The sequence below is a fragment of the Thermobia domestica genome, chromosome 1 (genome assembly GCF_964235325.1).
Source record: "Thermobia domestica chromosome 1, izTheDome1.hap1.1, whole genome shotgun sequence".
NCBI classification, from domain to species: domain Eukaryota; kingdom Metazoa; phylum Arthropoda; class Insecta; order Zygentoma; family Lepismatidae; genus Thermobia; species Thermobia domestica.
This window is the reverse complement of record NC_137454.1, coordinates 206,644,690-206,658,564: the sequence shown is the minus strand read 5'-3', so window position 1 is coordinate 206,658,564 and position 13,875 is coordinate 206,644,690. Positions and strand designations below refer to the sequence as shown.

At 35.9% G+C, this 13,875-nt stretch overlaps 1 protein-coding gene across 5 annotated transcripts in view; it reads right to left on the bottom strand.

Annotated features, from left to right (window-relative positions):
• The window catches only part of kl-2 (dynein heavy chain 2, axonemal kl-2), a 564,598-nt gene that overhangs the window by 25,608 nt on the left and 525,115 nt on the right, over window positions 1-13,875 (bottom strand). For 4 of the 5 annotated variants that reach the window (XM_081769103.1, XM_081769086.1, XM_081769094.1 and 1 more), the window contains 2 exons: window positions 12,538-12,688; window positions 8,348-8,502 (listed from right to left, as the gene is read on the bottom strand). In XM_081769103.1, the coding sequence (XP_081625229.1) occupies window positions 8,348-8,502; window positions 12,538-12,688 (306 nt within the window). The remainder of the gene's footprint in view (window positions 1-8,347; window positions 8,503-12,537; window positions 12,689-13,875) is intronic. The other variant, XR_014132735.1, reaches the window with a different exon arrangement.

Here is a 13,875-nt window from a genome sequence, read left to right as displayed (position 1 = left end):
CCACCATTTCTAACACTCTCGCATTCGTTTTCCGCTCGACCCAACTAATTCTTTCCATTCTTCTCCACACCCACATTTCGAAGGCTTCCAGTCGATTTTCGTCACCTTTACGTAATGTCCACGTTTCCGCCCCATACAGTACAACACTCCACACGAAGCATTTTATGAGTCTTTTTCTCAACTCTTTGTTCAAGGTCCCACAAAACAGACTTTTCTTTCTTTTAAAGGCTTCTTTCGCCATTCCTATCCTTGCTTTTATTTCACGTTCGCATTTCATGTCATTACTAAGAACACTACCCAGGTATCGAAAACTATTCACTTGTTCTATTTTCTCCCCTCCTACTTTTATATTTGACACAGACCACTTCGTTCCAATCACCATGGCTTTTGTCTTTCTAACATTTATTTTCATCCCATATTCTTCAAAGCCCTTTCTCATTTTTTCTAACATTTTATTGATTTTCTTTTCAGATTCTGCAACAAGCGCCATATCGTCTGCAAATCTTATACATCTAATCATTCTAAATCCTACCGAAATGCCATCATCATCATGTAGGCTCTTTTTCACTATTTCTTCTAGATAGACATTAAATAGTGTTGGCGAGAGGCAGCATCCTTGTCGAACTCCCCTTCCAATTGCACTCTATTCCGTCAGTTCTTCCCCTATCCTAACACTTACTTGTTGGTTCATGTATAAGTTTCTTATGAGTCTTCTATCTTTCCATTCCAACCCTATCTTTGTTAGAACTCCCAACAACAATTCCCAATTCACGCGGTCAAAAGCCTTTTCTAGATCAATAAATACAACATACACCTCTTTCCCTTTTTCTATAAATCTTTCACCGATCACCCTTATTAATCCAATAGCATCTCTTGTGCCCTTGCCTCTTCTGAACCCGAACTGCTCTTTCTCAACATCTTTATTTGTTCTTCCATATAACCTTCTGTTCAGTATTCGGAGCAGAATTTTAGCTGCATGAGATATGAGACTAATAGTTCTATAATCCTCACATCTCTTTGGGTTCGATTTCTTAGCCATCGGTATCATGATCGTTTTCAGAAAGTCTCTTGGCCATTCTCCTGTTTCATATATTTCATTGCATAGTCGCCACAATTCTTTCTTTCCCTTGTCTCCTATATTTTTAATGAATTCAATTGGTATGTTATCTATTCCTGTTGCCTTTCCATTCCTAATCTCGGATATAGCCTTTTCAAACTCATCCCGAAGAATACTAAATACTTTATCATCCTCGCCTACTTCATTTTCCACTTCAACATTTAGGCTACACGGTCTATCCCTACTCTCATATAAGTCTTCAACGTATTCTTTCCACCTTCCTATGACCTCATTTCTCTCGCTGACTACCTTCCCATTCTTATTTTCTACTGCCATCATAATACTCCCTTGTTTCCTCCGAAATTCCATAGATTTCACCTCCTTGTACATTTCCTCATATTTCCCAACTCTTTCTAATTCTTCTATGTCCTCGCATTTTCTTTTGTAAAACTCTTCCCTCGCTTTGTCTGTTTCTCTTCGTAATTCATTATCTAACTTTCTGTACATCTTTCTGCCTCTTCTGTATCAACTATATATCAACTATATATATAATACAGGCAAAATGTAACACAATGACACAGAAGTTATTAAACTACCATGCAAACTTACAAGGTGTCCTTCTAACTCCGTAATAATAACAAATATCCCAATGCTGATACAATATATTGATATTATGCTTGATTAAGGAAGGAGTGGACAATAGATATTCTTCACTGAGGGATGATTTATTCGTTGAATGAATCACTTTCTTTGATACTTCTTTATTTACATTATTGTTAGTAACCTTTATTTTATGACATATACATATTCCCCCCATTATTTCACTATCATTAAATACTACATATTATTGAATTCATATTATATTATATTTATTTATTGACTTATTTTAAAATATTCGTTCATTTCTAATACTACCTATTTCGGATTATATTAAATTCGCCGTCCTTTACGTAATTTGTATTTATTGATATGGTACGTAAGAATATCAACTAATAATTGACTGATTGAATGATAAGATTTAATGGGAACATTAGCAGCGAGACTATTTGTCCCCGTCACGATGAACACGGTTCAAATTAAAAAAAAAAAAAAAAATCAAAATGTTACCAAAAAACTGCTGTAGAAGAGAAATAAAAATCTAAAACAATATATAAATATATGAGAACAACAAATATATAACAATATCAAGAAATAGTGAATATATATCAATAATAATAAATAGTAATAATAGTAACAATAGAGAAACTATATAACAATAATAGTACAAAAGCAAAAAAAGTCAGAAATTAACGATTTAGGCGAAACTTTCCACGGGGGCCAACTACCATCCACTCAATATTCATCAGGTGGTTGTCTTCCACCATGTCAAGTTTCAAACAAACTGCAGGTGGCTTACGAACAGGTATAGATTTTGGTCTTTTCGGGGAGAGAATCGTATCATTGAATTGGCATATGTACGGGCAAAATTTTAAGCCGGCTATATAAAGTGAACGGCGATGAGCTGGTGTTCGCCATGGACCACCACTATTAGAGTTGAGTTGAGTTGATTGTGAGTTTAACGTTTCGTTCAGCAGCAAGGCTATATGAGACGTGGACCTACTAATTAACGTGGAATCCGAACCACATGAGCTCCCGTCGGGACACCACTAATAGAAACACATTGGGTTTTGTGGGGTTCGCTAGTCTATGGAACTGAAGACAATTTCTAGACTTTGGTCAGGAACAAGATCTGTTTGGGTGAAAACGTCGGACGTCTGGGTTGCCACAGATTTACAAGAAGTTGCTGCAACAGCAGCAAAGGGCACAGGAAGCAAGGAAAGAATGCTTTCTTTTAAGCGACGCTTAGCATCAGCAGCATAGATCTTCTCAACTACCATTACCTCTCAGATACGTTTGTCCATTTGAAAAGCTGGACAAAACCGAGACCATGCAGAATGCTCGCCCTTGCAGTTGACACAAAAGGGCTTGATCGCTATACAGGTTTCTGCACCATGATTAACTTGGCCACAATTCGCACAAAAACAGATCTTGCATTACACGACGTACTGTTGTGCCCGAAGTGTTGACATTTGAAACAGCACAGGGAGCTGGAAATATAGGGACGCACCTTAAGTCGATAATAACCAGTCTTCACGTAGTCCGGAAGTCTAAGCAAACTGAAAGTAAGAATCAGTGACTGAGTGGCCTTACTTCTTACTTTTTATACGAGGTCCCAACGTGATATTACAATGCGAGAGACGTTCAGCAAACATGGACACGTTCACTAGTCTAATGGTAGTCGATTTTAGTAACTTCGCTGTTTGCTTCTCGTTAACCGTTTGCACTAATAAAGTGCCATTCCGTAATTTCTTGATATCTTTAATTGGAACCTGTATAGCGTCACGAGTAATTACTTTATTAATAAGGAAGGGAGAGGAGCCCTTAATAACATTCGGACGGTTAGCTTCAGCATTGACACCACCAGCATCTTTATCTTTAATTACAAGATATCGGATTACAGGCTCACAATACTTGTCTTTTCCATACTATCGAAATCTTGAGATTTTGTCTCGCTCTCGTTTGATTTGGGCTTCTTACAAGAGGCCGAGCCCGGACCCGATTTTATAATTTTAGTACCCATGAAATGTTGATGTTAAATATATATTGATAAAGGGAAAATGCGTGTGAACGTCACTTTATACCGGGGCGCTTGCGGGGAGAATTTACGCTACTCCTCTGGCTATCCCATAAGCACGCCCTCACCGTAGGATCAGCGTGGGGCCGACGCGGTCACGGGGAATGGGTTTGCAAGAAAACCATTCCCATCGACAGAAACAAATGGCCCGGAAAAAAATCAAGCAAGCAAACAAAATACAATAAAAATTGGAACTAAAAGAAACAACCCGTCAAATAAAAAGATAGAGCCTACGAGAGAGAAAGGGTGTGTGGATTTGTTTTACCTTTTTTGTGCTTTTATTACATTTTTTACTTTTTTATGTTTTAATGGTATTTTTTACATTTTCAAAGACATGGACTCCGGACGCAGGTATCAGTCAGCCGGGATGAGTGTAATTCCACCTTAGAGGAAGACGTCCACGGACTATCCATTTCCCAAGACTTCCACCAATCATTTAGGGCATCACTCTATCCGATCCGCTTCACTCCTTCGTCCCATGGCTCCGGGTCCATGTGTCTTCCAAGTCATAAATCTAATTATCACAAACAGGCAATAGCGAGGCTGACCTCCAGAGAAAGCAGTTCACATCCAATGTTTATCTTTGTACTTTGCTCAATCGCACGTTTTAAATGCCGGGTGATCAGCCTGGCACAACCTCCAATCTGGAGGACGAGTAGCTGACTGCAGTTCTGAAGAACTGGGCGATGGGGGCACCATTTTCCGACGGCGGGTCAACTAATTATTAACTCTCCATTTATCAATATACGTGTATAACATGTTTATATTCGGTTCTTGAATACAAATTGGTTTTCTTAATTAATTGTGTCTCTAAAAACTCTCATAAGATAAGTATTGCATACGCAGTATGTTACATGGTTCATATTTGTCTGAGGAGGGGAAGAGAGGTGGCAATATTATCTTAAAATGGCCATATCTTGGAATCTCTGAGGTTTAGGAAAATGAAATTTGGTATATGGATTTCTCATTTAAAATAGACTGGTGAAAGGGAAAAGGGATGGCAATTACAATTATTATAGTAAGATGTCCAGTCCATATATCGGAATCTCTTAAGGTTAGAGACACGTGAAATTCAGTGTTTGGACTTCTTACTTAAAATAATTAGACATGTGTTTCAGAGTTTTTTTTTATATATATATATATATGAAATTTTTGCCCTAAAAGGGAAGAAAAAGGGTGAGATTATAACTGTTACAATTAGATGGCAATATCTCAAAATTCCTTAAGAGTAGACTCATGAAAGTTGATATTTATGCATAGTCATTTAAAATAAAGATGCCTCAACGTTTTTTTGATGCTTTCGTTAGAAGGGAAGAAAAGGATGGGCGTTGTAATTGTTAAAATAACATGACCATATCTCAAAATCTCTTAAGAGTAGAGACATACTATTAATAATTAAAGAGATGTTTCAGCTAGTTTTGATGTTTTCGTTAGAAAGGAAGAAAATAGGATGGGGTCAGAAGGCCATATCTTGAAATCTCTTTAGATTAGAGATATGTTAGGAACATAAGAAATACGAGTCCGTAGGCCGAGCAAATTCGGAGTCTGGTTAGCAATAAGATGAAAATAATACAAAATATTGCAATTCCAAGAAAGCAGAAAGAGCAGCTGCAAATTAAGGTAGGCGAGGCAAAGTGATGCATTACAAACAGCTGCAATAATGTGAGCTGAGTACCGCAATAGACAGTGCATAACACATAAGATATACAATCACCCCTCGGTGCAGGATTGGACGATTCATGTAAAACAGAGTCGAACTCGATAGCCGTGAACGGAATAATTCACAGTATTAGCGCTACGTAAAGAGATCCGCTCAATACGAGTAGGTGTTAGGTTGTTTAATATTAGAGCAAAGGTATTTACTTTTAATTAACTTTCTAAACTACTAGTAATTCCCAATAAATGCCTAAACTTCCAGATTACATCCAACCTTTATCATTATATCTCTATTATCTTTACATACTCTGTTACAACCACCAAAGTTCAGAGATACTACACGTCAGCAACTTTACTATACCGTCAGCTACTTTTGGCTCATATCCAATTTACAAGTAACTTCAGCCACTTATGGCTCCATTCCAACCACTAACACAAAAACACACTATTTATATTACATAGTTACACCCTTCATTTGTTCTTACATTTTCCTAATACCTTGTCCGATTATTCAATAGCAAACATCTTGTCCAGCTAACTGACATAACCCAACACTCTCTCGGGTATTGCCGAAAATTATATTAACAAAAACATAGCAACAACCCAACAGTAGGAAAGTGATTAATCTCGTCAGGACGGTGTGCAGATTCAGAGAAAGAAGAAGAGTGTTCAGCCCAAAATGTTGGCTATCTATGTGGGGTTAGTCCCTAAAACTCTACTTTAGTTTACCCATCTACTTTCAGACCAGGCGCACCAGTAGTAGTACTTTTCAATTTAATAAGCGAACCCTACGCCAGACAGTAGTAATAGTGTTCAACTACTGAGGGATGATACGTAATCTTTCTAGCTTGGGTGCTTCGATGAATTAATAAGGTAACGAGCACGAACACGCAGAATGCGAAACTGTTAAAGATTCTTGGCAGTGGAACGTCCATTAAGAGTGGCAAAAGCGCGATAACGAGTAAGAATATTCTTGTCTCGGACTATCATGGTACTCGCCGTCGTAAACCGTCGCCTTCGCATTCTAGAATGGAACCACGTACAGTATCTACTACTCTCTCTTCAAATAAATCTACACAATCAACTACCAAGAGATCAGTATGAAGATGAAATTCATTCAACTCGCGAAATGTCGGCCAATCACCACGCTGCAAATTGACGAGTTTAATATGGTTCAGATCAGCAACAAGTAAACCTATAGTGAATATCCGGAAATGGTCACTGTCACCGAGATCTGGTTGTGTATTCTAAGTTAGTGAACCAGTGAGAATGACACTGCACAGAGAAAGGTCAATGTTGGCACCAGTAAAGAAGTTAGTACGACCCTCGTCGTTAAGGATAAGGACCACACTCTTCTCAAGAAAGTCAGTGACCTAGCGACCACAATCTTCTATGCGGATGGAGCTCCAAAAGCGATGGTACGCGTTTAAATCTCCGACAATCAATACAGTAGGCTCTAGTTAATGGTAAAGTTGAAGTAGACTGGTTGCCGTAAATGTTTCAGATCAATGAATTTACAACGAGCAAATCGTCATCGGGCGAGAAAAGAATTCTCTGCTTGCACATCAGAAACAAAATTAATATGCCCGGAATGGTAGTGATTCAGTATACCGATGGCAATACCACTAGCAGCTCGACCATCAGTGTGCTTATCGTTTCTGAAAAGGGTGTAAGAAGGTAAAACAAAAGAGTACTCCGTTAAAAATGCGTATCCTGCAAGTAGATACTAGCTGGTGTGCGTTCAGATATAAGTTGTTTTAATTCTGAGGAACACCAACTGAAGTTTTTGATTCTACATTCTTACATTTTGCAAAAGTCGTTTGGATGGAAACACTGTCAAATGTTTGAATTGAAACAGACTGGGAAGATGCGACTACGGATGCAAACGGAACGGGGAGCGGAGTTTTAATGCTCTCCCTGAATCAACGTTTCACATCACTAATGGAAATCTATTCAATTATCATTAGCTCTCAAATTCGCTTCTTCTTCTGAAAAGTTGGACAATCCCTGGACCAGTAGAATTATCACAATTACAGTTAACACAGTATGACTTCTTTGCTGTAGAGAGATCCGCATCATGACTTTCCTGGCCACAGCTAGCACAATTGGCAGACGTGCTGGTATGTCCAAAATGCTGATACTTAAAGCAACGATGTGAGCTAGATATTTAGGAGAGCACTTTTAATCGATAAGATCAGCTTTCACGAAATCTGAAAGAGTTGGAAAATTGAAGGTAAGGATCAGGGATGGACTAAAAAGCTGATTTCCTGTTATATATTCTTAACCTAATAAGTTGGTCAGATGAGAAGGCGCTGCTTATTATCTACCAGAAGTACTACTCTTTTAGCTACCAATATTGTGCTTCAAAATCACTCTTTATCGTCCCACTATTAGATTTATTATCAGACTTCCTGACATCATCACTGAGGATCATTGTTTAAGGGATAAGGATCAAAAGCTAAAGCAGGTCGGAATGGTGCACCTCCATCTCAGACAGGGCAAGACGTCCACTGACCATTCTTTTGTAAAACTCCTACTAAAAACACAAAAACTCACGAGTCTTGCAGCGCAACAAGAACAAGAAAATGAAAGGTGATGAATTGAATGATAAATGAATCCATTCTCTCAACAAATAATTAATTAACTAATCAACAATGAACTAAATTGGCACTGTTGATGTTACACAGGCTAACGATAGGAAGCTCCATTTCTTTATCTTAATAAATTAATATTATACTTAATTTAATTTTAAGATAAATATATTACCGGTTATGAATATAATATGACTGAAACACATTATCCGATAAAAATTATTAATACTACAGCAAAAGAGTTAATAGGAATTCCTTACACAAAATAAACACATACCGTAAATACCTTTACAACTGAGAGCCCCCTTCCCCCCCCCCACACACACACACTCACAAACAAAAAGAAAGAAAAAAGAAAATTAGAGTTACTTGCAACACAGCGGTTAAAAATCCAGTTGGGAAAGTAAATGCTGACATCCAAAAAAGTGAAGGAGGATGAGTAGTTTCTGCCCAAGTAGCAAATTGTTCAACTCGACTCACTAAATCTCTCGTCCAGGAGCCCAGAGGTTTTAGAGAAGGGTAAGCTTAAAAAAACAAAAATTATATGTTATTCAAGAACAACAATTGTCGCAAATACGATACAAGTAAAACTAGACAAATAAATTGATCATATTTTTTCTACTCTGATTCGTGGTCAGAAACTAAGTATATGATATAAAAAGTAAATATTTAAACCTATATAACACATATCCTTTGTGGAAAGGAATACAAGACTCTTCTCTAGTTTACTGCTTATAGCAGATCCACACTTACATGAATTTTTACCCGAGTGTACAATGCATTTTAACAAGCATTTATTTGTTCATAACATTTATCATTTTGTGAGAAACACGGAAGATAAAATATTCTGATATAATTATATTTTTTCTTTTTCGTTTTGCAACGAACAATGCGCTTTTTATACAAGAAACTAGCCACGTGTTCACACCAGACATTTCGTCTCCAGCGAACTGTTGCTAAAGGTACGTGGGAACACAAGTGAAGGGTAAAGGTAACAAGGTATGTCCATGTGTGTGGTTTAACGAGTGCTTTGGCCTATCTGTTGGAGACTCTTGGTACTATTTCACTGCGTACAATAACGAATGGACAACAACTTTTAACTTTATTAAGTGATCGTTCCTGTAATCCAACCCTACTCATTTTGTATGGAGCTTTCAATATTAGAAAGCTGTTTTCTCGAAAATGTGGTTTTGTGACATTCCTTCTTTTTCCCCCTTTCTCTTCAAGCGTTTTGTGATTTCCACAGCGTGATTTCCACAGCGTAGCCAAAAATAATGATACATTCAAGATTGCCAATTTATTATTAGTTTTCGAACCGTATTTTTGTGCACTGCTAATTTAAAACATTTATCAACTCTTTACATTTTCCATTGAAGTTAGAAACCTGGAAATTGTGAATCGTGAGAAGTACTTATTGACGTTTTTTTCCCTCAAGGAGGCTACTACGAATACCAGGATTTTCTAGTTTAATGATAACGCCCAAAAACCAACGCTGAGAAAGTTTGTATTTATCAAGGAACAGTGTGCATCCGTCCCTTCGTTAGATATAGAATCCTGCTTAGGTCAGTTTTCTGTCATACAGTGAAATAGTGTTCTGAAACTGACAAGCACTGGAAAGCTAATATCACAGTGGATGAAATGTATAAATGGTTCAAACCATTTACATATTATTCTGAAGTTAAGGAAAGGAGAATAATTCACATCACTCCCATACTTTTTATTGCCGTTGATATTTGAAAATGTTTTAAACAACACTATGTGGGGTTGGTCCGTTTTTTTAAAGCCGCCCATTTGAAGGTTAGTAAGTAAGTTCTCTCGTCTTTACACGTATAGTTCTTTTACAGTTCCACGTACAGATTAGACAACAGGACTCTCTAGAAACAGTTAGTGAACAGATACTTTGAACTAACTGTACTTTGCATATCACACGAAAATAAGACAGCATATATTAACTTCCTTTCTTTTTAAAACGAACCCATGAAACCAAGTTGGCCTTATATCTTTAGTTCATAGACTGCAAAGAAGTTACTCTAACTCGCATTCACTTTCAATGGATTCGCTTAAGTTCACCTAAATGAATTGAGTTTAATAAAAATAGAAACTGCTTTGAAATTACTACTTTTAAAAATATAAAAGGCGTGCTCATGAATGAAGAGAATAGAAAATATTACTATGAAAAGTAATAATTCATTCGAAGCAATACAGAAATATAGAATTTCACGAATTTCAAATCAGAATAGCAAAGTTGACTACCATAACTTAAGTTTATTAATAATAATATTAGGAAAGAAATTTCGTAAACTTTACATATTTACGTAACATATACTACTAAGACTACGTTATTTGAACATTTTCTACGTCAAATTAAACTAATTCTCAAAAAAGTTTCACTACAGACATGTCATCATGCGTCATTTTCTGAACAAAATTCAACTTCGATTTTTTTTTCTTTGCATGAAACTAGGTTCCTTATTGCTTTTAAGCTCCTACAGATAAATTTTACTTAGTTTTTGTCTTGCACTCTTTAATTTAAAAATAAAGCCAGTAATATTATTAACCTTTCGAAAACCCTTACAAAAATACACTTTCACCCCAATTAACTTAGATGCATGGTTAGTAACTAGGTACATCACTATCTTGCGAATAACATATATTGATACTAAGCTTCATAATTTTGGAGAAATCTGGGAAAATTTGAGAAATTTCTCAGAAAATATTTTCTTTAGCAAACTGGGTGCTCCAGCAGAGCCCAAGTCTAAGGTGCCTACACCAAATGTACCCAATAGTATTACATATTTCGGACTATATTTCTGCTAAGTTTCATCGAAATATATTACATTTTGAAGTACAAGAAATGTACTTAAGGTTAGTCTAAAGCCATGATAGTGTCACCAGGAAGAAGTACAATCTTTCACCCACAAGGGGCATAGTTTTCAGTGTTTACGAAACTTAAAAAATAGATGGCAGTGTTGTCGCACACAGTCGGAAGATCTTTGAGTTAGAAGTTATCTTCCCTCCTTTTCTTTCTCACAAAGAATGGGGCAGACGGTGTGGGATGTCGTTTGTGTGCGACCTTCGTAGGAATTTTCTTTTTCGACACTTCCATGTGGTCTGTCGGTCCAGTGGTATGCAGGTTGTGTGTTTGTTTTTTAAAGAAAAAGTTTGCTGCTAATCGTGCCATTTCTTGCACAGAAGAATACCGAATTAACCAAAATGCCGACTGAGAGCACTTTTTTTTTTTTTTTCAGTATTTGAAGTGTATTGCTTGTCTTTGTTCAATACTGGAATTGCAATTACATATATATTTGCAAAGCACAGATTTAATCACAGATGTCATAAACGACAACTCAAATTGAACACAAGAAATTGTAGTGGCGTAAAAGAGGAGTTCAAGCACCCAAGTTCATATCGTAAGCCATAGATCTGTATAACATAGTAAAGGGTAAAATACACAAAATTTTAAAATCTTTATTCGGTATAGAGGTTTTGAAACATGCTGCTCCTTTAAAACTTCATACACTGTCGATGGGGAGTCATAATGCTGTTTAGCAATGATGACAATATAAGAAAGAGAAAGAGAAACAAAAGAAAATAGTTTTAACGACAGGATTAGCGAGAGAGAGTAGTGTATTTGCGAAGATACAATAGTTATTATTAAATACTTGAAATTAATGAAAGAAGTGGCTAAATTGTTAATCCATTGTAGAGTGGTATCTTATTTGCAAAAGAAAATGAAATAAAATCTTTCAATTTAACGTCCTAAGATTATGCCCTTTATGCTAAGGGAGACGATGATTAAGACAAGTGAATAATGATGGAAGAGTTGGTGGAATGAGAAAGTGGAAGGAAACGGGAGTATCCCGAGAAAACCCATGGACACGATGTTGTCCATCACAAACTTACTTAGCCGGGGATCGAATCTTATTTGTGAAATAGCAAAATATCAATGTATAAATTATAGCAAATCACTTCGTAAACAAATATTTCATTAGATTCCTCACAGTACTGCATAAATTATTTCTCATGGAAAGGAGTAGTATACACTCCCTTTCTGACGATGAGGTCTGCTGCACGAAGAGGAAAGAGGAATTCGATTTTGAAGTTTCAGAAGAATTGGAATCTTAAATAACTACATAAATCCATAAATGGTGTGATATTCATGATCGAAATACAAAATTAGTAAAAACAAAAATAAATTACTGTATTACGATGGAAATTTGTGCACTGTACATCTAAACAAATACTACTTAAAGTAACAGATGTGCAATTCCTGAAAGGTGCATTCATTTTAATAAATAACCAAAATAAAATCACAGTGATTTTGACCTTTCTTTCCGGTGTTAATGTGAGATATGCAAGGTTCAAAAATAAAATTGAAATTTTAGGTAACAGAATACAACCTAATCTGTCAAATTAAAAATAGATTCAGAAATATTATCACTGTTCCAATTCATGGTGAACGATAGCAAAAGGAGCACAAATATTTTGTAAATATGAGATTAGTGTTTATTGTCTAATTTCTTTTTCTTCTGTCTGTATATCTTAAGCATAATATTTACCTTTCAGCCAAGTGGCCGGAACTTGGCCATCGTAGATACACGTGAATATATTTTCCAACTGACTTGACATAACAACCAAACCTTTAATTCCTTTCTGTAATTCTTCAACTGACTGCCGTATATTCTCTAATAAAACATTATAGCGTGATATCTGAAATTATAATTTTATATAGATATAGAACCAAAAAAATCCATCAGTATATGAGAAATAATAAGAAAACATCTAAAGTATAAAAAATAATAAGAAGAAAACATTATTATAAGTCTTTTCATCGTTTACAGGCAAGAGAGAGACAGTAAGAACCGATATGCATATTCCGATAAAATGTTACACTTAATATAAAATGAATAAAATATATATTTCCCTATCCTTTTTCCTATGTCTTAATTTCTCTTGTCTGGGCAAGATCTGTAAAACTTAGAATCTTCTGTGAGTGTTTATGTGTGGATAGTTTCCAACACGGTTCGTGAACACAAACCATATACAGTACGTGAACAAAAACGTGGTTTTGATAAGCTTACAGCAAAATCCTCCTTACATATAATTACGTAATTTCGATGGCTTTAAAGATGGGCTATATTCTAACCTTAATAGCTCAAAGATTTGAGTCAGCAAATTGCTCACATACCGAGAGTGGGGTGATTGCTTAGATAAATAAGTCCAGATAAATTAGAGTAAAATACAGTTTATCTGCGGAAAAATTCCCAGGAAACTTAATTTTGTAAGAAACTAAAATTTTTAAAGAACTTCAAATTAACGTTCTAAACAATATAGCGAAAGCCTCCATCAATTTGACCCCTGCTAAAGATTTTATAATGGTTCAAATGTCAAGAAAAAATTAAGTGAAAAATCTCGTAAACTATTGGCCCTATGACAAAAATAGTTATTAGAAAATTTGTATCCCAGCAAATTGATACAGAATGATTCTATTACTTTTTTTTTTTTTTTTTTTTTTTTTTAATAAAGGTAACGGTTTTGGAGACATTTCGTTGTGAAGTATGCATAAGTTTAAATAAGGTATAGGATGAGGTATAAAAGATTTATATAAGGTGTATATGGTGTGGACTGGGCTGAATATTTTACAAACAGTGCATAAGTTGGATCTAAAGTCAAATAGTATTAATATTGGAGGAAAGGGAAACGTTATGACGGGGTTACTGTCTTCGTCCGCCATTCAATTAATTATTTCAAATGGCAACAGGGGATGTGATACATTAAATGAAACCTTCCTTCAACGAGATCTCGAATGGTGCACTTCATTTTACGATAACTGTAACAGTGGTTCTCTTACAAACAATTTTAGGATAGCATTTGGATTCTATGGGATGTTCCGAAAA